Genomic DNA, 25,498 nt, shown 5'->3' on the forward strand with positions numbered 1-25,498 from the left:
AAACCTCTTCACCCATGCTCTCAGGCTAGATATGAAGTCCTATGAATGTAAATGATGTTATGATGTTTATCAATACAATAATAATACTGTAGTAACATTTCGTTTTATCCAGATTGCCCTGGGCGGATGTTGTTGTGGTAGTAGTATTAAACTACAGTGACCAAGGTCATACATAAAATTTTGTAACCGAATACTGAATGCTGCTTGCAAGCTGAGAGTATGCATGATTCCAGCTAATCTTATGATATTAACCTTCTGGGACATTTTATTCTGCTTAAATATATATACAGGCCTGTAGGAACGGAGTGGGGGGGGGGGGCACGTGACCCCACTTGAGGTTTTTTATATATATATATTTTTTATCACATTAATGTTTGCCATTCATGATTGTAACCAAAATCTGATATAGAGTGTGTACCCGATTCTTCAGTGCACCCCCCCCCCCCCCCCCCCGAAGTCGTTCCTACGGGCCTATATATGTTTAAAGACCGACAAGCGGCGGAGCTAGCAGAATATTATTGTTTACTTTATTTTCTTTAAACAAAAAACAAAAAAACTAAAATATCCCGTCATTTATTTATCTCTCCTGATCCGCCGTGTCTCTGATACGACCTCAACCACACCCACATACCACCACCTAACATTCAAAATTATCGTTTATTCTCGTCTAATTTGCTTACGGTTCATGCATTCTGTCCTGGACACATCATTTCTCATGTCTGTCTACTGATAATAGTGATTATTGAAAACGAGGTCGATCATTGCATGTGTAATAACGCTACATTCGCCACTAAGCTGTGTACTTTAGGATGGAAACAAGTATGTCACTGTGATGACGCCTTTAACACCAAAGCACTTTATAACTAATATGTCCTATCGACAATATCATTGTGTAGGCTAGTCTTTGTACTTATTAATTAGGCGCGTGCGCGGGGGGGGGGGGGTTTGGGGGTCGAAACCCCACCCCCTGCTCAAGGCGAATTTTTTTTTCATATCCCGATTTTTTACATTCCTGTGAAAGCAGCTCGGCTAGCCAGCAGAAAACACCTCAGAATAGCCCTAGAAGGGGTAAATTTTTCAAAATGTTCGGGGGAAGGGCCCCCCCAGATCCCCCGCCACGGGCTTCGCGCCTGCGGCGCTCGCGGTATCGGGCTTCGCCAAACACCTCGACCACCCCCCTGCAAAATTTCCTGCGTACGCCCCTGTTAATATAAAATACATCAGGCCCGTAGGAACTGGGATGGTGTGACTCTGTGAGGGGAGGGGTTCTTTAAAATATATTGCACATAATAACATATACATATAAATGGTGTTTATGGTTGATAAAGGGTTACACATTAATAACCTATATCTGATTTGCAACTAGAGTCACGTAAACAAATTTATTCATCATTCACAAACATAAACATAAACATGAGGGCGAAACGATCCCGTATAAAGGGCGAAACAACACGGGGCGATCGGGAATAAGGGCGAAACGACCTGATACCGTCCGGCTCAATTGCAATGCACTGGTCCAAAGCCAGATTGAGTTAGAATGACTGGTTCACACCCATTTGATAATAAACCGTAAACCTGTTTTAATGCAGCGTAGTTCAGTTTAAAATCCTGGTAGCGTTTGAACCTCGTGTTAAGTGGCTGTAGTTGTTTTGATCTTATTTCGTCTTATTTTGTTACCTCAGTGAAGCGAAATATCGCCGAGAGGATTTATAGTCAAGTAAACAATCATACTTTTTAGCACCAACTAAAATGGTAAGACTTTTTATTTATTATCCTAACATGAAGATTTATTTGAAAATCCCTTGGCGCTTGTACTGTGAAAAATGTACAGTTCACATGGTCCGATCGTCGTCTGTACGGGGTCACCCGAAATATGCCAAAAACCCGGTTTTTGGCATATTTACAATCAAAAAACCTTTTCGCAATCAAAAAACCTCACAAAAACCATAATTATGCCAAAATCGTATCCAATATGGGTTTTTTATATACTTTATTGGCAATTTATCAATATTATATGATTTACAATTTATATGAAGCACAAATGTTGTTGTCAGTTCTAAACATATGCATACGTCCGTTTCCGCCTTGTTTATAAAATGCGGTTTTTGGCATATTTACAATCAAAAAACCTTTTCGCAATCAAAAAACCTCACAAAAACCATAATTATGCCAAAATCGTATCCAATAAGGGTTTTTTATATACTTTATTGACAGTTTATCAATATTATATGATTTACAATTTATTAGTTCACCAAGGTAAACATCTACGGTCCGTTTTTTAACATTTTGACATTTATTGGACCCGATGTTTACAACTTGAACAGCAAAAACAAGCGTGCAGTTTCCGCCCAGATTTCAGGCGGAATCGATACAACCATGGAATTAATTATTTCGTGGCGAAATATGAGATGTACCAATAAATATAAACACTTACTGTATAAAGAAAACTTCCCGAGTCACGTTTTACGCATAAATAGACAGTTTGTCCAAATAGTAATCCTGCATTAATCCAATTTTCAGTTACGAACAAAATCTCGAATATTCCCGCCGGCCATTGTGAGCATATTTAAAATGTGATTGAAAACTGTTGGTGGAATCGGATTATTTTTATTATTATTCGTCTCGGGTTCACGAGTTTATTCCACGATATTTAATGGAATATCACGTTTTATAATAATAAATAAATAAACTTAATTAATGAATAATATTGTTTAAAAATCAATTAATTGATAATAAATTAATAATAACAATTAAATTTAACTGAATAAAACTCCTAAAATAACTAATGACCAGTAATTATAGCTAAAAAAAAGAAATGAAATTAAAACAAAAAAGAAGAGAAAAAAAAGAAGAAAAAAACCTTTGAAACACATGTAAGCAATGGCCTGTAATAATAATATTTAAAAACAATTACTAAAGGAAATAATAATTTTGGAAAAAGTAAATAAATGAAGGCCTTAAAATAAGTAATGACCTGTACTAACAATCATTATTTTTTTAATAATAATAAAAAATAATAATACACCCCAAAACTTTAATGTGATAATATTATTAACAATGCTTATAATGCAACCCGCACAAAGCACATATGTAGAAACAAAAATAACAAAATAAATAAATTTAATAATCAATTCCATTCAGTTCCGCAAAATTTTCATTCCGCATTTTCGATGTGCCAGGATAAAAATAGTTTTCAAATGTTTAAATGTGTCATCTTCAAACATCTAATCCTGGAAAGGTTACCAACGGTATTGTACTTAATATTTTTGTCTAAAATTTATTAAAATATGTTGTTGTACGTGTTGAGGCTCTTAAATAAAGCACATATGCCTGATTTTATTAAATCGTGATTGCAAATGGAAAATTCGATCCAATGGATAAACGTTACGGCACAGCAATAAACATCACAATAATAAATATCGTGCCGGAGACGTTTATCTTGATGAACTAACAATTTATATGAAGCACAAATATTGTCGTCAGTCCTAAACATATGCATACGTCCGTTTCCGCCTTGTTTGTAAAATGTGGAACAGGACTGATTTTAGGGTCCGACTATTTACTCCCAAGATACCCAAAAATACACCAAGACACCACACGTTTTTGTATTGGTGTACTCCCTGGGTGTATTGATATGCTGTTTATATTAGTTAAATTAGTAAACGTTAACAGAATATAAATATAAACCTTTATACAAATGAATACCTTTGGAATGACCGTTGACCTATTATATTACAAAGTTCATTTGGCTATTTGAAGAAATAATTACATTTGTAATTACAAAGGCAAAACTTGTGATGTGTGAAATAAATGATTGGCTAGTTATTATTTCACATCTACATTAACAATAATAATGGAAAAAAAAGGTGCTGTATTGGCCATCTTTTTTTTCTCTTGAATATAATAGTATTCAACAAATAAAAAAGCTGTTACACCCCTGCACCACGGTGAGGTTCAGCACTTGCAGGGGAAGGGCTTCTTTAGGAAAGTTCGTAATATATGCCTACATTTATTAATAAAACCCAAATAACATTGTATATAACTGTATGTCTGTATACAAATCGTCCAATAACTCTTTGTCAGTTAACATATAAATAATGTTTACTCATAAATAATTGGACCCAGTATAAATGAATGTAATTAAGTATAAACGTTTCTCTATGCTAAGACGATAATGAAACATCATTCGCTACACATTGTACATGACGATTTTATTACTAGCCTAATGTGTTAAAAAACGTGTGTGTAACGTTGACTATTGAACAGTCGTATTGATAAAGTGAGTAATGTCATAATTAATTAATTAATTAATTAATTAATTAATTGCCAGTGCAGACACTGAGGAATTTATTGTCGGCTTAATTGAATCAATGGATGGACTTTATTAATGATATCACTGACACATTCCTATAACATACATGATAGAGCTATTTTCCTGACATATTTTCATTTATTAGTTCCAGACTTACTGACACATATAACAGGTATTTAATTTTAATTATAAATGCATACATTGATTACTCTGGTATAAATAAATATAGTTAACTATAAAACATTATTTAAATTTAAAGATAATCATAATAGAGGTATTGAGACATACATGTTTAATGTATAATGTAATGTAATTAGGCACGATGTCACACGTCCAAAAGATACTTTTAAAATTTCCAATTTATTGCTGACATATATAATATTGGCCGTTGTCGTGTCGATGGGTATAAGAATAAACATCTAAAGAAGCCCTCTGTCCTATAAAATAGGACAAAACATAAACCGCCACCATTAACAAACAAACACATGAAAAAGAAATTACATAAATAACTATATACATTTAATTTGTCAACCAGACCTACTACAGTGAATATCCAAGTACACACAAGCAGCAATTGGGGAATTGGGTAGAGGTCAGGTCAGGTCATAGGGTTTAACGTGCAGTTAATATGCCAAAGAGAAAAAGTGCGCAGTTTTGATTTGAAGGAATTTTGGCGCGAATTTTGAATGGTCAGTCTAAACTGTAAAGGGTAGTAGAGCTAGTATAAGTTTTAACTTTAGTATATCGAGAGTAGCTCGTTAATTAGACCTATGGGCTGTCGGTATTATGGTGTCGGGTCACGGCTCGGGTCTAACATTCACAAGATACATATATTCATACAAAAATCAATGTTAGATTTAGGATATTCGCTACCGACCCACCTTCGGCCACTTTCACTAGAGTGCATTGGGTCCGAGTTCAATAGTGGTTGCAGCTCTTATGAAGGGGCTTACAAGTGGGTGGTTTTGGGTAATCCCTATAAATAATTTATTAGCACTATTATCTGTACCTGTTCACCTTTGGCCCCTAGGTTGGAAAGCATCGAGTAGAGTTCGAATTGGTTACAGTTCCTTCTTAGGGGCGTACTAGTGAAAGGTTATGAGTGCCTGTTGTTGCACTAAATGAGCACTACTTTAGGTTTAGAAATCTCTACCTACCTACCCACCTTTGACCGTAAGTTAGAAAGCATCGAGTTGAGTTCGAATTGGTCGCAGTTCTTTCTTAGCGGCGTACAAGTGGGTGATTTTGAAAATATTAATAGCACTGTTAGGTATTATAGTTTTGGTTTGGTTGCTTAAACATATTGGTAGACTGCCTTACAGGCTTTATGTTTATGTAATTTATCTGGGTTGAGTATCATGTTAGGCGTATTTGTTGTATTTTGGTTGGCTTCGAATATTGAGTCTAACATTATTTTCCTTTGATTGGTGTGCAGTGTGCATTCCAGGACATAATGTTTCATATCTTCCCGGGAACCGCATACACAATCAGGATTTCTATTTTTAGAGAAAGAGCAGCTATTAAGTTGAATTGATCTGCCTAGTCGGATTTTAGTAATTATTTTATCTATGTAGGTATTAGAGTGTTTAGGCCTGATGGAATTAACTACTGGTTTTATATTGTAGTGCCAGTTTATCTAGGAATTGTTTAGGGAAATTTTTATTGCTGCTATTTATACCGAAAGTTTTATTAAGAAGATTGGCCTTTTGTTTATTAGTGGTAGCATTTTTATTTTTTTGGAGGACTGTGGTGGTCGCGCGGTGTCCTTGTATGGCTTTAACTTTACCCAACATTTCTCTAATAGATGTTCTATTATTAATCTCGCTACAGAAAGTTTGCCAGCTGGCTTGTTTAGCATTGGTTATTAACTTACTTACTTCATTTTTTGCTATCTTATATTTAGTTTTGATATCCTGGTTTTCCTGTTTTTTTATTGAAGTTTTAGGATATTCGCTACCGACCCACCTTCGGCCACTTTCACTAGAGTGCATTGGGTCCGAGTTCAATAGTGGTTGCAGCTCTTATGAAGGGGCTTACAAGTGGGTGGTTTTGGGTAATCCCTATAAATAATTTATTAGCACTATTATCTGTACCTGTTCACCTTTGGCCCCTAGGTTGGAAAGCATCGAGTAGAGTTCGAATTGGTTACAGTTCCTTCTTAGGGGCGTACTAGTGAAAGGTTATGAGTGCCTGTTGTTGCACTAAATGAGCACTACTTTAGGTTTAGAAATCTCTACCTACCCACCTTTGACCGTAAGTTAGAAAGCATCGAGTTGAGTTCGAATTGGTCGCAGTTCTTTCTTAGCGGCGTACAAGTGGGTGATTTTGAAAATATTAATAGCACTGTTAGGTATTATAGTTTTGGTTTGGTAGCTTAAACATATTGGTAGACTGCCTTACAGGCTTTATGTTTATGTCCCTATGTGTGTTGTTACAAGTATCGTGGTATATTTAAAAACCCGCTTTACAATATTTACAATAAAAAAACGTCACTAAAGCAATAGCTATTGTTCGAAACACACGTGTTAATTATGATTGGAGCTTCATAAACTCTAAAATCTGTTCTGTCCCGCTTTTGTGAGGTTTTTTGATTGGGAAATGGGTTTTTTATTGTAAATATTGTAAAGCGGGTTTTTGGTATATTTATACTCAAAAAAACTTTTTCCCAAAGAAAAAACGTCACTAAAGCAATACCTATTGTTTGAAACACACATGTTAATTGTGATTGGAGCTTCATAAACTCTAAAATCTGTTATGTCCCGCATTTGTGAGGTTTTTTGATTGGGAAATGGTTTTTTTATTGTAAATATTGTAAAGCGGGTTTTTGGTATATTTACACTCAAAAAACTTTTTCCCAAAGAAAAAACGTCACTAAAGCAATACCTATTGTTCGAAACACACATGTTAATTGTGATTGGAGCTTCATAAACTCTAAAATCTGTTATGTCCCGCTTTTGTGAGGTTTTTTGATTGGGAAATGTTTTTTTTTATTGTAAATATTGTAAAGCTGGTTTTTGGTATATTTAAAAACCCGCTTTACAATATTTACAATAAAAAAACCGTCACTAAAGCAATAGCTATTGTTCGAAACACACGTGTTAATTATGATTGGAGCTTCATAAACTCTAAAATCTGTTATGTCCCGCATTTGTGAGGTTTTTTGATTGGGAAATGGGTTTTTTATTGTAAATATTGTAAAGCGGGTTTTTGGTATATTTACACTCAAAAAACTTTTTCCCAAAGAAAAAACGTCACTAAAGCAATACCTATTGTTCGAAACACACATGTTAATTGTGATTGGAGCTTCATAAACTCTAAAATCTGTTATGTCCCGCTTTTGTGAGGTTTTTTGATTGGGAAATGTTTTTTTTTATTGTAAATATTGTAAAGCTGGTTTTTGGTATATTTAAAAACCCGCTTTACAATATTTACAATAAAAAACCCGTCACTAAAGCAATAGCTATTGTTCGAAACACACGTGTTAATTATGATTGGAGCTTCATAAACTCTAAAATCTGTTCTGTCCCGCTTTTGTGAGGTTTTTTGATTGGGAAATGGGTTTTTTATTGTAAATATTGTAAAGCGGGTTTTTGGTATATTTATACTCAAAAAACTTTTTCCCAAAGAAAAAACGTCACTAAAGCAATACCTATTGCAGGCCTGGAAATAATTATTTGGACTGTGCCTGTCAAGCTGTCCTATATCAGTCAGTTTGTGCCTGTCACAAATTAAAATGTACCTGTCACCAAATTGCATGCCAGTGTGTAAATATCGAAAGCAATTATTACAAATTTTAGAATGTTATTTATCTTTTATTAATCCTGTAATATTAATAAATGCATGAAATTATAGTATGACTGATAAATTACTTATATGGTCATTGTTATTGTATTCAGATCAACAACTGCCAATATCACTTTGGTAAGAAACCTTCAAATCTTAAGCAGCCACTGTTGTCAGAATCAGATAAGAAACAATGTTGTCAGCATAACTTTGACTTGTATCTGATTTCGGTTTCTAGTTTCTAGTTTATGATATCGTTCATGTTATATATCCGTAGGCAGGAAACCTTCAAATGTTGAACTGTCACTACTGTCAGATAAACAGAATACATTTTCATTATCACTAACACTTTCACTTGTGTCACCAGACTCCGAATCAGATCCACTAATCTCCTTTCTTTCAGTTTCTAGTTTCTGGTATTTTACTTTTGGGGGTCTCTCTTTGTACATTTGCCTTTTCTTCTGATTTGGTCTCCTCCTTTTCACCTGGTTCCACAGATGAACTACAGGGCTTACATCAAATGATCCCAGTGGGGGACCTTCCTCAACAATTCGTAGGATATTTGTTAACCTGTCCTCACCTAAAGAACACCTGCTATGACTCTTTGTTCTTTTTAAGCGAGAAAACATTCTCTCAAGTTTTGCATTACAAACTGGTACAGAAAACAAAAGTTCAATGAAAGTCAGTATATTCTTCCACTTAGTGGACTTAGAGTAGTTAAACAAAATTTTCCAGGGTTTTTTGTAACAACTTTTATGTGGCTGTAAAAAGTCCAGTGTGTACCTGACCATGTCGTGCCATTCCTCTAGAATATTTTGAGGAGAGGCATCTGGAGAAAATCCTTGTTTCAGCAATACAGGCTGAAAGTTCTCTATCAGTTCAGTAACATTGACATCCGTAAAGTCTACACCTGCCACATCAACATTTGATTTCCAGTGTTCAGTGTTTAATATAGTGGCAACATTATTCAGCTGTATACTGCTGGCACCCTTTAGTCTGGAATCCATGGCACAGTATACAGCATTTATAATGGTATTCTTTGCTGATTTTACATCTTCAGTGGCCTTCAGAAAACTTGTTTTAGTGAATTCTATCCCCTGATAAGTGTACACTGAATCAGTCTTTTGTAACTTTCCAAACAGAAATTTAACAGCAGGAAGATCCTCAAAAGACCTAGTTAACAATTGATCAAGAGATTCTTCAGAACACTTGATATTATGTAGAACTCCAACACTGTCAATAACATCTTCTTGAAATGCTTTGGACAATATAGCTGCTGGGTTCAGGACATCAATAAAGAATGCAACATACAAAAGCATGCGACTAGAATTCCACTCACACAGATAACCACATATCTTTTTATGATCTTTACATTTTTTGTCACCAGCTAAGTGCTGTAGATGTTGCATGTAAACACCATATTTATCCAGGACCATCCGCAGTGCTGACAACTTGAAAGAAATCCACCTTGTACCACAAGCACGTTTTGGTTTCAGAGAGCCCTCTTCAAATTCAAATGTATCTTTGACTAAATTGTGCAAAGTTTTCAGTTCCTGTAGTTTTTTGGGAGATTTATGGTAAAGGTAATACAACCTCAGCAGCATATTGTCCACCTTTTGAAATACGGTAGTATTTAAGGCATCTTTCAGGGCCAATTCTAATTTGTGAGCCACACACCATGTATATATTAGCCATGGTGCTTTTTGTTCCAGGAGTGCTTTTACTCCACTTTTATTACCACTGTTGACTGATGCACCATCAGCACCAAAACCAATAAGCTTTGAATAAAGTTCACTTGGCATGATACCCAGTGAGTGAAAACTCTCCTCAATTGCACCAAGTATTCCAGGTGCATCTCCCTTTTTGACATCTTTTAGGTAAAGAAATGAAAGCTTCACTTCAATTTCATCATTTTTAGAATAAGGATCAAAATACAGTACATATACAACTTCCTTTTCTGTAACAGACTTGTCTGTGCTCCCATCTGTTAAAACACTATAGATTTGGCTTTTGAAAGATCATCATGCAGCTTTGATGCTATAAACTGTCCATGAATGTCCACAAATTCTGCACATTGTTTACGGTTAGTGTAAGCTTGATCACCTATATCTACACCATGGTAAGTTTCCAGTTTAATCAAATCTTCATACACAGAGAATGGGAGCTCTTTTTTGGCAATAAAATATGCTATTTCAATTTTTTTTATTTGTTGAAGTTCTTGTACTTTAGTCATACTACAAAAGCTGTCACCAAGCGTTTGTTGTTGGGGGTCTGGTTCAAATACATTGTGAAGATGTTCAACACATTCACCCCTAGCGTTCATGTCCTTGACGTAAAGTTTGTATGCATGTTTATGGTAGTTTGTTGAAGAATGGTCTCTAGCATTTGATAAGCGCATGTTTGTAGACCCTCTTATCCAAACGTCAGTGAAATCTCTACTACACCGTATCTCTTTCTCAAACTGTGTGCAGACGACACACCTCATTACGGTCACCTCACCTTTAGAATTTGTTTCGTGTTTTAACCAAACGGATGCATTAGTTTTTACCAAATTTCGTGCTGTCGGCTATTCGGGTCACTCGGAACACATTTGCCGATTAACGATTTTCTGATCGGACCCGCGTTCCGTATAAGCAGCGTAAGTGCAGCAGACATATTTCGCGAGACGCGATTTCTGCCAATTCGTCAAGGAAATAAAAGTTATAAATTTTTTAGTAGTACGTTTGGGTGTTTTCTTCCTTGTATTTAAATATGTTTGCGTGCAGATCTATTCGTTGTGCATAGTTGAGCAGAAATGCGTAGCGTTCACAGTGGGTTTTTTGGTGTGCAACGCGGCCCCGCTCTATTAATAGACACCAGCTGTAGTAATCGGTTGAGGTGTCTCTTCCCCCAAAATAATATTAATAATGACCGATGTGTGACCGTTCCGTTTTAGAGGTACAATAACATTCCATTAAATAATTATAATCGGAATCAATTAATTGTCAGTTAATTTTAAAGGTAAACTTTAGTGCTAAAAGACGCTTATAATTATCACGCCGTTTGTGTCAACCATTGAACCAATGATTCGCCGAGGTGAGGTCATTAGGCGTGTCTATTAATAGACAAAAACAATTTGTGTGTTGTTTTTTCTCGTGGAAAACGTAAATGCCTTCTCGTTTGTATTTAGTTACCATAAAAACTAATGTAAGCTTCGTGCACGTGCACACTAGTCGGAAAATATTCAAAATATGCCTCTCTTTTTTTTCTCAAAATATAGAGAAATCGGCTAAGACAAAATAAAAATAGCAGTTTTTGTGCCGGACAAGATGACCGCTAATATTAAATACGCGACTGTCAAATCGTGACAAATCACAAATACGTACCGGACAATGACCGTGACCGGACACTTATTTCCAGGCTTGTATTGTTTGAAACACACATGTTAATTGTGATTGGAGCTTCATAAACTCTAAAATCTGTTATGTCCCGCATTTGTGAGGTTTTTTGATTGGGAAATGGGTTTTTTATTGTAAATATTGTAAAGCGGGTTTTTGGTATATTTACACTCAAAAAACTTTTTCCCAAAGAAAAAACGTCACTAAAGCAATACCTATTGTTCGAAACACACATGTTAATTGTGATTGGAGCTTCATAAACTCTAAAATCTGTTATGTCCCGCTTTTGTGAGGTTTTTTGATTGGGAAATGTTTTTTTTTATTGTAAATATTGTAAAGCTGGTTTTTGGTATATTTAAAAACCCGCTTTACAATATTTACAATAAAAAAAACGTCACTAAAGCAATAGCTATTGTTCGAAACACACGTGTTAATTATGATTGGAGCTTCATAAACTCTAAAATCTGTTCTGTCCCGCTTTTGTGAGGTTTTTTGATTGGGAAATGGGTTTTTTATTGTAAATATTGTAAAGCGGGTTTTTGGTATATTTATACTCAAAAAACTTTTTCCCAAAGAAAAAACGTCACTAAAGCAATACCTATTGTTCGAAACACACATGTTAATTGTGATTGGAGCTTCATAAACTCTAAAATCTGTTATGTCCCGCATTTGTGAGGTTTTTTGATTGGGAAATGGGTTTTTTATTGTAAATATTGTAAAGCGGGTTTTTGGTATATTTACACTCAAAAAACCTATTCCCAAAGAAAAAACGTCACTAAAGCAATACCTATTGTTCGAAACACACATGTTAATTGTGATTGGAGCTTCATAAACTCTAAAATCTGTTATGTCCCGCTTTTGTGAGGTTTTTTGATTGGGAAATGTTTTTTTTTATTGTAAATATTGTAAAGCGGGTTTTTGGTATATTTACACTCAAAAAACTTTTTCCCAAAGAAAAAACGTCACTAAAGCAATACCTATTGTTCGAAACACACATGTTAATTGTGATTGTGATTGGAGCTTCATAAACTCTAAAATCTGTTATGTCCCGCTTTTGTGAGGTTTTTTGATTGGGAAATGTTTTTTTTTTTATTGTAAATATTGTAAAGCGGGTTTTTGGTATATTTAAAAACCCGCTTTACAATATTTACAATAAAAAAAACGTCACTAAAGCAATAGCTATTGTTCGAAACACACGTGTTAATTATGATTGGAGCTTCATAAACTCTAAAATCTGTTCTGTCCCACTTTTGTGAGGTTTTTTGATTGGGAAATGGGTTTTTTATTGTAAATATTGTAAAGCGGGTTTTTGGTATATTTACACTCAAAAACCTTTTTCCCAAAGAAAAAACGTCACTAAAGCAATACCTATTGTTCGAAACACACATGTTAATTGTGATTGGAGCTTCATAAACTCTAAAATCTGTTATGTCCCGCTTTTGTGAGGTTTTTTGATTGGGAAATGTTTTTTTTTATTGTAAATATTGTAAAGCGGGTTTTTGGTATATTTACACTCAAAAAACTTTTTCCCAAAGAAAAAACGTCACTAAAGCAATACCTATTGTTCGAAACACACATGTTAATTGTGATTGGAGCTTCATAAACTCTAAAATCTGTTCTGTCCCGCTTTTGTGAGGTTTTTTGATTGGGAAATGGGGTTTTTATTGTAAATATTGTAAAGCGGGTTTTTGGTATATTTACACTGCAAAAAACGTCACTAAAGCAATAGTTATTGTTCGAAACACACCTGTTCATTATTTCGTATAGTACAATCCCGAAAGCTGCTCATCCAATACGTGTCTTGGGTGTATTTTGGGGGTATCTTGGGGGTAAATAGTCGGACCCTAAAATCAGTCCTGTTCCGCATTTTACAAACAAGGCGGAAACGGACGTATGGATATGTTTAGGTCCGACAACAATATTTGTGCTTCATGTAAATTGTAAATCATATAATATTGATAAACTGTCAATAAAGTATATAAAAAACCCTTGTTGGATACGATTTTGGCATAATTATGGTTTTTGTGAGGTTTTTTGATTGCGAAAAGGTTTTTTGATTGTAAATATGCCAAAAACCAGGTTTTTGGCATATTTCGGGTGACCGTCTGTACGTAGTCACGACTTTTGAAGACTTTTGGTTTCCGTTTTTGTTATAACCCCCATTTAAGTATCTTTTTTGGAGGTTGGACTTTCCTTTGGCACTGTGACATATAAAGGGCATTATAAATACTTAAATCATAAGTAGAGTTAGGGGGCAAGAGCTCCACCCGTTCCCCCCATCATTTATAATAGTTTAGGGTTAGGGATAGAGTTAGGGTTAGGGCCCCATGCCCCACTTTTCTATATATACCCCATCAAAAAATCCCTCTTTAGATCGATAACTAATGGGGGGAACGGGCGGTACACTTTCCTTTAGTTAATTTTGGTGACCGGGGGGAAATTACATCTTGCATTCACAGTCGATTTCTATTTCTCGTTCTAGCCAGTGCTCCACAACTGGTGTAACAAAGGCTGTTGTATGTACTATCCTGTCTGTGGGATGGTGTATATAAACGATCCCTTGCTGCTACTTGAAAAGAGTAGCCCATGAAGTGGCGACAGCAGGTTTCCTCTCTCAATATCTGTGTGGTCCTTAACCATGTGTGTGATGCCATATAACTGTAAATAAAATGTGTTGAGTGCATTGTTAAATGAAACATTTCCTCTCAATATCTGTATGGTCCTTAACCATATGTTTGACGCCATATAACTGTCAAATAAAATGTTGAGTGTGTCGTTAAATAAAACATTTCTTTCTTTCACCGTAGATTTTGTAGTTTAAAAAAAAGGTGTGCATGTGTTTTTTCTTCTTGGAATAAACGTTCAAAGTAGGGGGTGCACATTATACATCGGTGCGCATAATACATGGGGGAAAATATGGTACTATGTACAATCAATGTATATTGGTGTATTGGATATTTGTGTCAAGCCTGTCCCTAACTTAACAACACTCTGGATGAGGAATCTGCTTGTTTATAATGGAATACTTTTCAAGAAGGGTTGATCGATATGACATACTCTAACAATTAGCTCGAGTCACCTCCAGCCTTCCCCTGATTGATATTGATATGTTGGTGAAGGCTACGTAATGCATTGGCAATCGTTGACAACCAAAGGGTCGCAAGCTACGGTGTCTAAAATACACCTTTTTATCCTAAATCTGATGCCACAGAGATTTAGTTTGATTATTCTCAAGTCCAGTCGTGACATTAAACTTACGTGTTGTTAACCAGAAACAACCCTACACAAAGAAATCCAACGCCCCTATGTGAAACGAACATCGCTACACTTTCGTGTGGGCATCGGGTTTCTTCATATAGCGTTGGTACTGGTATTGGTATACTGTCTTAATGAATGTCAACAAAGGTAAGTACATGTACTTGTAAATTGTATTTTAAACATTCCTCACTTTTTAATATATATATAATGTATTTAGGCTGATGAAGTAAATCCCAAAGCTTATCCATTGGCTGATCCAGATCTGACCAAGTCCATCCTTGACCTTGTTTCCCAGGCTGCCAATTACAAACAGCTGAAGAAAGGAGCTAATGAAGGTGGGTGTCTGCTGTGCCAAACATATAATATGATGAATTCTTTAAACTATTAGTTAGTAAAAAGAAAGGGAAAAAAAGGAGTTAAATTAACTATTATTTAGTAATTTCTCTTGCAGATTCACACATTCATTTCTGGGTTTACATATGGTAGAACTGGGTTTAACAGACCGTACTGTTTAAGGGTCCAGCTATCACTCATTTCCCTGAGACTACATGAAGTTGAGGACAATAAAAAAATTTTTTTTCGCTCCCTTGGCATGTGAAGTTATCAGTGTCAGGGCTAGCTCTGCCATTTGCCAAATGCGAATTGTAAGAACAGTTGGCAACCAAGAAAATCATAAAACAAGTAAAATGAAAAACAAAACTTCCCAACACTCGGACAGTCACGGGCAATTCAAAAGTATTGACCGACAAGGCAATATAAATATCCACCCTAACGCTGCCAACACTCAGCGTCCACCGTGCATGATTTTGACGAGTTCAATGCAGACAGATACGTTTCAGAATGGTGGCTATTAGCAAAGGGCACAATACATGTGAAAGACCACAAACTACACCAACAAGCATCCAGTTCTGAGCTAAAAATTTGGCTAAGCCATTTTCTATCTTCCGATGTGAACAATCGGTTAAATAATCTATCCGACACGTAACATATAATAATACCAAATATTAACAGGGATCTCGCGACTGGTAACAAAAAGCGGTGTCATCAAGAATTCAGCATAACAATGTTTGCTTATTTTAATAATCAGTTATTAATTTTAACGGCAACATGTATGCAAGAAAAGTCTGAAAAATCTGTAGCGTGTTATTTTAACTCTGTAAACTCTTTGAGTCAAAGTAATAAAAACGGACCGAAATTGCGTGTCAGTTTCAATACACATGCTAGTTCAGGTCCAAAGACAAGTAGGCTAGGGCCGAGTTCAGCTAGACCGAGCAAAACAAAAATGTCCGCTAAACTAGTTTATGTGCTTCACGTTAAACCCAATGTCCAGTCGGGAACCAAACGCATAGTTCGCGAACATTTGGAAAACATTTGTTGGCTGTTCTCAGTGTGCATATAGGTCACGCTTGACAGTCAGCCGAGACTGTTGCACGTGTCAAAATATATTGTTGCAGACATTAAACAATACGATTACACGCAAGTAAATCCTGATGTAAACAAATAGTTGTTTGCATCAATGAATACTTAATTGCTGTTACGTTTGTTTATTTCCGTTGTCTTTGTTAATTTCGCGATCGTGGGGAAGGAACAATGCAGTATTTATACAAATTGCGGTTAAACGTACACTGAATACAATTAGTTAAAAATAATCGTATTTGTTAGGTAAAATATTATATAAATTTGTTGACTGGGAGGTGACATCTCAAAAGTTAGCTAGATTTTAAAAAGACCGTAAAATTTGAATTCATTATCTTTTTAATCAAAACCTTTTGACGTAAATGGATAACGTGAAGTCAGCATTCTTAGGCTACATATTTTACAAGCTGAAATCAACAACAAGCATTTAACATGATGCGGAAATCAACAAAATGGTGCAAATTATGAAATTGTTGGGGTGTGGAATAGATTGGTTATTTTAAAATACAGTTAAAAGCAGTTCAAACCAAAATAAAGATTGCTATTTTACAGAAATAATTAGCACTGTTTAAAAAAAGAAGAAGTGTATTGGCTCTTAGATTTTTATTAATGTCATAGGCCTTAGAATTTTGGGTGTGTTTGCAGAGGGCATTGGCTTCCAACTCTGCATATCTCCCCTCACCCACTGAAAAATCAAAGTAATCTATTAACTGTCCCTACCCCCATTGCTGTCTTTGATTTTGATCGGGGATAATTTTGTTATTCAGATGTATTCCAGTTTGTACATAATTAGCTTAAAAAGATACATTTTCATATTCATATATAAATACTCTATACAGTACTACACAAAACAATTTTGGCTAAAACATTTTCATTATTGCAAATAAAAATCCCATTTGGCAATTTTTTTGGCAACAGGTATTTTTAATCCTGGATGAGCCCTGAGTTCATCAAAGTAGTATGACTGTGACAGCCCAAGCGAGATCGAACCACCTCTGTGGATCCATTCAGCTGATTGGGTTGTTTCTCGTTCCAACCAGTGCACAACAACTGGACAAAGGCTGTGATATGTGCCTTCCTGTCTGTGGGAAAGTGCATATAAAAGATCCCTTTCTGCATTAGGAAAAATGTAGTGGGTTTCCTCTGATGACTACGAGTCAGAATTACTAAATGTTTGACATCCAATAGTCGATGCTTAATTAATCAGTGTGCTCCAGTGGTGTCGTTAAACAAAACAAACTTTTTTTCAGCCTAAGAGAAGATGAGCTGTAGATAAATAATGTTAAAAAAGAAATAAAACTAAACTGATAAGTAATGATAATAATAAAAACATTTTAAATTTCAGTTTCATTTTAAAGACAGTTCAAAATTATATTCATAAAACGTTTTATGAAATATGTAGGTAACCAAGAGATGATGTTGGGCAACCAAACTTCAGCTACTGGTTGCCCACCGGGCAACTATCACAATTTCACATATGTGCACCCCTGGGGATAAGAAAGAAAGAAAGAAATGTTTTATTTAACGACGCACTCAACACATTTTATTTACGGTTATATGGCGTCAGACATATGGTTAAGGACCACACAGATTTTAAGAGGAAACCCGCTGTCGCCACTACATGGGCTACTCTTCCGATTAGCAGCAAGGGATCTTTTATTTGCGCTTCCCACAGGCAGGATAGCACAAACCATGGCCTTTGTTGAACCAGTTATGGATCACTGGTCGGTGCAAGTGGTTTACACCTACCCATTGAGCCTTGCGGAGCACTCACTCAGGGTTTGGAGTCGGTATCTGGATTAAAAATCCCATGCCTCGACTGGAATCCGAACCCAGTACCTACCAGCCTGTAGACCGATGGCCTGCCACGACGCCACCGAGACCGGTCCCCTGGGGATAATGAATCACTCCCCACATTGTTTTCAAGGCAAGATCTGGTTTACTCTGCACAAAAACTATTATTAATTAGTAATTTTGCAAAATTAGTAAAACTTTGAAAATAATTAGCCAATTTTGGTTTTACAACAAAATAAAAGTTAATTGAAAATGCTATTCTCCAATTTGTCCGTTATTTAACGGACTTAAATGTATTATTCTATTTCTTACATATCCTCAAAAACCAAGTTGTAAGCAAATTTTATCATGTTTTTGTTTTTTTCTGTTACAGCCACCAAGACTCTGAATCGTGGATTGTCGGAGTTCATCGTCCTGGCAGCAGATGCAGAACCTCTTGAGATTCTTCTTCATCTCCCTCTGTTGTGTGAAGACAAGGTGAATACTTACGAGTCTTAGTATTAGTGTTTGTAATTTCATCTCCCTCTGTTGTGTGAAGACAAGGTGAATACTTACGAGTCTTAGTATTAGTGTTTGTAATTTCATCTCCCTCTGTTGTGTGAAGACAAGGTGAATACTTACGAGTCTTAGTATTAGTGTTTGTAATTTCATCTCCCTCTGTTGTGTGAAGACAAGGTGAATACTTACGAGTCTTAGTATTAGTGTGTGTAATTTCATCTCCCTCTGTTGTGTGAAGACAAGGTGAATACTTACGAGTCTTAGTATTAGTGTGTGTAATTTCATCTCCCTCTGTTGTGTGAAGACAAGGTGAATACTTACGAGTCTTAGTATTAGTGCAGGGTGCAATTTGTTTTTAAAATTTTGATTAGCAGTTTTTCCTACTGGATGGAGAATTGATTAGCAACTATTGGAATTTGATTAGCAATTTAATAAAATGAGTAAACATGAATAAAACACATTCTTTTCAATAAAATTGCATATTTCTTATACATGTATCTGTATTGTGGGCTGCTTACCCCAAAATAAAACAAGTACAGAACAGTACATGTGAAGGGTCATCACTGTCACTTGTTTACAAGGCCGTATCCTCCGGAGGTCAAAGGGGGGGGGGGGGGGGCTGTTGCCTCTCCCCCCTCCACACACCCAGAGAATCTCACTTTGTGTTTTTTTGGTTATATAGAAAATAGCATAGAAATGCCAGGGTTTAATTTTTATAGTACAACATATTTCTGAATAATACTTGTCAATGGTTATGCTAAGCAGCTTGGTCATCTAACTTATTCAAAGTGATTTTTTAGTCTTTCCTGAGTTGATTTGTATGTCTGATCCAAAGTGTGATTGAAGCCCGAGAAAAATTCCTCATTTGGTCGATCATTCCAACGTATTCGGTGTTCATTTTTGTTATGAAAATTTACAATTCTTAAACGATATATATACGTATTTTACCGGAACATTATTTGCCGAGGCAATTCGAAACTAAAAACGCCAAGCTGTTAATTAGTCGATAATAACGTATGTATACGCAAACATTTTCACGGCTAAAATAATTCGCGATCAAGCTTTCATTTTACATTTTCACGATAGTTTTTGCCAATAATAAAATTAATATCAACTGAACTCCTTTCAATGACAGTTTCACGTACGATATAATTATACTCGAGACATTCTCGCCATGCGGTCCGTGTGCCGTTAGTCTTGTCCGCATGTATGTCTGATAATATATGATGCAGAAAACTTGAAAAATCACAAACTAGACCAAATACTATTTATTAATAGTATTCATAGGTTGCATTTAGGTATACAAATACCGAAAGCCACAAGTATGTATCGAATATAAGAATAATCAGTGTAAAAACAACAAACTGAAATCTCGTAGTCACGAGATACCAGACGTGAGTTCAGCCAGCCATTTGTCGCTAATGTTTGTCAGACTGTTTTTGACGCAACAAGTTAAACCGAACGACCACTTCGACAACCGGTCAAAATAATTATCAGACATTTTGACTACTGGCTATCGCTGAACGCAGATCATGCATAGCACCGAGTGTCACTTGTAGTATAAAACCACGTGGCAGGTAATTCGATGATAAAAATAAAGTGCGCTATGTGTGTTTTATCTATAGGCATTATTCAAAGCTAAATCGGAAATAAGTTAACGCGTAATCAAATTCGCGGAGCTAGCCGTCTGTTCGAAATTTTCGCGGTATATTTAATTCGTGAACATAATATATTTGCGTGCACGGTAGGCTACAAGTTCAGTGTACAAGGTCATAGCTGCTTGCAAATTAGGTTACCACACTGACATAGCAACAAGTACGTTACGTCACTGTTCTTGTTAAAACATCAAACATCCTCCGCGTATTCCGACAGTATTTTCTATTTGAAATACTAACACACGCGAGAAGGTTTTACACTGAGATAAATTTTAAAAATGTTTATAATTGGCGAATCAGTTACATGTACCTTGGCTGCGATCACGGAAAATCGACACCCCTAAGTGTGTTCTTCTCCCGCGATCTCAATTCAAAGATCAATTTGGTTACAAAAAACATGCATCGCAAACTGCTAGTCATTGTTACAATATTGCATCGCGATTGCAAGATTTTGCATCGCTTTTTGCGATGCGAACCCGGTCATTTTGCAGCCTGATTAGTGTGTGTAATTTCATCTCCCTCTGTTGTGTGAAGATACGGTGAATACTTATGAGTCTTAGTATTAGTTTGTGTAATTTCATCTCCCTCTGTTGTGTGAAGACAAGGTGAATACTTGCGAGTCTTAGTATTAGTGTGTAATTTCATCTCCCTCTGTTGTGTGAAGACAAGGTGAATACTTACGAGTCTTAGTATTAGTGTGTGTAATATACTCAATACTAGCACAGTCACAGAATGTTTTAATGGGGTATGTTTTTTGGTCGAGGATCAATTGGGGCCTATTGGGCTATTTGTTGTTCCAGCCAGTGTACCACAAAGTATATCAAAGGCCGTGGTATGTGCTGTTCTGTCTATGGGATGGTGTGTATAAAAGATCCCTTGCTACTAATGGAAAAATACAGCACATTTCCTCACTAAGACTGAGAATTAACAAATGTTTGACATCCAATAGCTAATAACTGTCTGCTCAAGTGATGTTGTTAACAAGAATCTTTTTGGATATTTATTTTTTAAAATGCTTTTCCACTGATAAATTATATAAAAAATTCACCTTCCTTAAAGTTATTTTGGCACCGTTTGTCATCTGATATTATTAACAGGCTTTTAGTACTCTGTGTCATTTCATAAGAAATAAAAAAAATTGTTGGATACACTGTTATGAACACCAATGGAAATATATGAGACAAAGTGTTAACAATTTGAATACGTTGCATAAAAAACCCTTTGAAAATTATAATTTTGCCTTGTAAATTGTGTGAGATTTGCGTTTACCATAGACACCCAATATCCGATGTATTTTTCGTGCTAGGGTGTCATTAAACATTCATTCATTCTAAATTGTGTATGAACCTTGCATATATATGTACTATCATAATTTTTTTTTATCTTGCAGAATGTTCCTTACGTGTTTTGCCGGTCAAAGCAAGGTACTTATTGTTATTTTGCATTAAAATGTTTGAAAATTAAGACATCGGTCTGTAGTGTGAGCTTGGCTCAGTATGCTCAATCACATGTTAAACGCAATAACAATCAATACTTAGAAACTAGAAATTAATACTGTATACATCCAAGATGAACTGAATACTCGAGACTGGATAACTATTTGCTGATGGAGTGTATTTGGTATTATCGTGTTGATCTAAATTAAGACAAAGGGTCTGGCACACTGTGTTAGTTACACTGATAATGCTTAGCATTAAACCCATTAGGAATGTTAGGAACCATTTAAACTGCTTGTCTATTTTCGTTCTGAAAAAATCGAAAGGGTGACAAGAATATGTTTTACAAATTTAATACTCCCAAGCTATAAGTGGTGCATGGTGGAAATATTTTGCGTAAAAAAATTGGCATAATCTTTTTATTTAGTAGTAATTTAGGTAAATAATTCGTCAATAATTCACTCTGTAACTGATGTTTTGTGTTATTTCAGCTCTGGGCCGTGCGTGTGGTGTGACGAGACCAGTGATTTCGTGTTCCATCATCAAGAAGGATGGATCCCAGCTCACTCCTCAGATCCAGGCCATGTGTCAGAGCATCGAGAAACTTCTCATCTAGTCTTCACTGCAGAGTTCTCTCCCTTGGACATCTGACATTTTCACATTCATCAATGTTCTCTTTCTTGTATTCACTCTGATTTTAGTTACAAGCTGATAGTCAGTGTGAAATGTAAAGCTATTAATTGTGGGGCATTAAATTTTTATTATTTTTTCATATGGTAGTTACCATTTCTTTTGTTGCCTGCCTCATATAAATAATATATATACTTCACTAATACTCGATGTTTTTCAGTAGTCCAGGTGACAAGCAGAAATTTAGCTCGTGATCTCAAAATTCCAGCAGAAATACTAAAGATAACTACAGTCCGTCTCATCCTTCTATAAAGATTGTTTTTGTAAATAATTTCAGTTTAGTTTGACGTAAAGAAAACAATGAAAGTGTTTTGGAAAAGCAAAACAAAAAACCCTATTTTTGTGTGCAATTTTGAAAACAGTCTGCTCAGAAATAAATAACTTGTAGTAAATTTATAGTATGAAAAAAGGCGTTCCCTGTGGGATGGACTATAGATACTAATCAGTGTTAGTTTAATTTGTTTTGTTTTTAAATCTTTGGTAATAATTCAGTGTTTCTGCTGAGAATTCATGATGTAAATGGACATTTACCAGTTGACCAATAATGAAATATACCAAGAATTTGGGTACATTTTTCATTAAATTCAAGTTGAAATCTCTCTTAATTAGATTTTGTTCTTATTATTTACAGTCAAACTTGCTCAACTGTTCATTCTAAGCATACATGCATAGTTTTATATATCATGTTGATGTCTTTTATAATGCTGCTTGATACAGTTTCTTCCACTGGTCACTCCATCTCATTCGTGTTGTAAACAAACTGGTTTATGTTTTATTAAAAGTACTTTAGTAACTAGCTGAACATTTTGTTAGTTATGGGGTTATTGTGTCCAAGGCGCTGTTGTGTACTAAGGCATATGTATGCAATGTTGTAAATATAGACATATTAACGACGCTAAGAATTTCATGCTTATGTGTATGCTGCCAAGGTGGCAAGCCATTTTCTAAACAAACTCCCAGCTTCATTTCATCTTCATCTCTTGGTTTGTCATGGAATCATTCTAGAGTCAGATTGGACAGGACGCTTCAGGCTGTTTGATAATTCCAAAATGGCGTCTGGAAGAATTTTGTTTGTTTTCTCATCTATATGGAATCTTTTTTTTTATTATTACATTGCTGTTCAGTATCTGTATACTGTTTACCATGAAATTATTTTGGGATGACATCTTGTAATAAATAATTAAAAATAAATTTGTCTTAAAACATTTCTTTTCACAGTATCTCTTATTCTGTTTTACCATGAACTAATATTGAGATGATGTCTTGTAATAAGAAATTTAAAAGAAAAACATTTGTCTTAAAACATTTGTTTTTCACAGTGTCTGTATATACTGTTTTACCATGAAATCATGTTGAGATGACATCTTGCAATAACTAATTTTTAAAAAGAAGTATTTTTCTAAAACCATTGCTGTTAACACTGTCTGTGTACTGTTTTGCCATGAAATGATGATGAGATAACATATTGTAATAAATAATTAAAAGAAAAGTATAATTTGTCTTTAAACCATCCACTTTAACAGTTATGTTATAGCTGCTGGTCTTGGCTTAAAGGTAAATACATTTTTGGTTTGTATAAATTGCAAACACCAGACACTTATTTTGACAGAATGCCATGTGCCATTATCTTTAATTTACAAGTGGAAAAAAAGAAGGGAACACATAAATATTAACAGCAAATATTGACTGCAACCAGAACTCTCATCCACAGTATCAGGAAGTTAACTGTGCCACTAGCAGTCAGTCCCACAGTACCGACATTCAGTCCTAAATTCTATCTATGTATGGGGGGCAGGACATGGCACAGTTGTAGAGCGCTTGCCTGTCGGTGGGCCCATTCGGCTATTTTTCGTTACAGCCAGTGCACCACGACTGGTATATCAAAGGCTGTGGTATGTGCTATCCTGTCTGGGATGGTGCATATAAAAGATCCCTTGCTGCTAATCGAAAAGAGTAGCCCATGAAGTGGTAACAGTGGGTTTCCTCTCTCAATATCTATGTGGTCCTTAACCGTAAATAAAATGTGTTGGAATGTGTTGTTAAATAAAACATTACCTTCCATCTGTGTATTGTATACAGGAGTAACTGCTGTAGTAGTGAATGAAACTTGGTCTCGATTACTATGTGTTCCCTTATTTCTTTCCAACAGTATATTTACAACAGCAATTCAAAATTGGCACCGCCATGTTTTTTTCCCCCTTTCTTGGGGGTGGACGTCGGGGGGGGGGGGGGGGGGGGAGAGAAGAAAATCTTAGGTCATTTAGACAGCTGATTTGCAGCCAAGATATGTATCCGGTATCTGTGCCTAACAAATATTTTGCATATGTATGGCAATATTTATACTTAAACGAGCCCCATCGTATCCGACTGCTCTAGGGGTAAAACGCTTGCTTGATGCGCGGTCAGTTTGGGATTGAACCCCGTTGGTGGGCCCATTGGGCTATTTCTTGTCCCAGCCAGTGCACCACAATTGGTATACCGAAGGCCATGTTATTAGCTATCCTGTGTGGGAATGGTGCATATAAAAGATCCCTTGCCACTAATGGAAACAATAGCCGATGATTAATTAATCAATGTGCTCTAGTCCTTAAACAAAAAGTTTTTTCTTTTTTTCCCCAGACTGATCTAAAAAGACTACCCAGCTTAGATTTTTAAACAAGACTACTACCATCTCACTTTGCTTGGAGACTGGAGGTTTAAGGTTAAAAGCAATAACAAAAATAAAATTTGTTGTGAAATATTTAATGCCCATGTCGCCTGCCCAGTTTTTCACCACTTTTGGAATGCAGTGCAAAATATTTTTAACATTTGACGTTTCTTGCATTTATTACATACCTTACAATCAGTGTTAAAGAGTCGTGAGATCTAAAAAAAAATTTATTCGCACACAATTCGAGATATTTCTCCTATAAGGCCATTCAACAAGGCGTCGCTGGACACTGTAAACGCATAATTAGGCTGGCTGGCTATGCTGTCGTCCCGCGTGTTAAGACTCGTGAGTCCAAAACCAACAGACAGCAGGTTGATGCCATCGTCTATGAGCCTCTGCTTCTGCTGCTGCGTCGTGGAGACATCGTCGGTCTTGCTGTCGATGAGCACGATCGCGTACCTCTTGGCCCCAGACCGGTAATAGATGGAGAAGAGACTTCGCGCCACGCTCAGCGGAATCCACGGTTTCGTTCCGGAGAACTCCGGAATGATTCCGTCGATGATTTCGTTGAGAGTCCTATTGTCGGAGCTGAAGCCAGACATGATTCTGGCGGTGCTGCTGAACATGGT

General features: G+C 35.8%; 1 protein-coding gene across 1 annotated transcript; it reads left to right on the top strand.

Annotated features, from left to right (window-relative positions):
• Nucleotides 1–1,595: 1,595 nt before the first annotated feature.
• On the top strand, nucleotides 1,596–23,410 carry LOC121378440 (NHP2-like protein 1). The gene is made up of 5 exons (XM_041506611.1): nucleotides 1,596–1,752; nucleotides 14,948–15,065; nucleotides 18,314–18,417; nucleotides 21,484–21,517; nucleotides 22,021–23,410. The coding sequence occupies exons 1-5, from the start codon at nucleotides 1,750–1,752 to the stop codon at nucleotides 22,143–22,145; spliced, it is 384 nt and encodes a 127-aa protein (XP_041362545.1). The 5' UTR covers nucleotides 1,596–1,749; the 3' UTR covers nucleotides 22,146–23,410.
• The last annotated feature ends 2,088 nt before the right edge of the window (nucleotides 23,411–25,498 follow it).

Source organism: Gigantopelta aegis, chromosome 8 (genome assembly GCF_016097555.1).
Source record: "Gigantopelta aegis isolate Gae_Host chromosome 8, Gae_host_genome, whole genome shotgun sequence".
Taxonomy (NCBI): Eukaryota; Metazoa; Mollusca; class Gastropoda; order Neomphalida; family Peltospiridae; genus Gigantopelta; species Gigantopelta aegis.

Excerpts from the sequence above, each read along its gene's own strand:
- LOC121378440 (XM_041506611.1), top strand. Across the intron at positions 15,066-18,313 it reads GAAGAAAGGAGCTAATGAAG|CCACCAAGACTCTGAATCGT; the intron begins GTGGGTGTCTGC and ends TTTCTGTTACAG. Across the intron at positions 21,518-22,020 it reads GTTTTGCCGGTCAAAGCAAG|CTCTGGGCCGTGCGTGTGGT; the intron begins GTACTTATTGTT and ends GTGTTATTTCAG.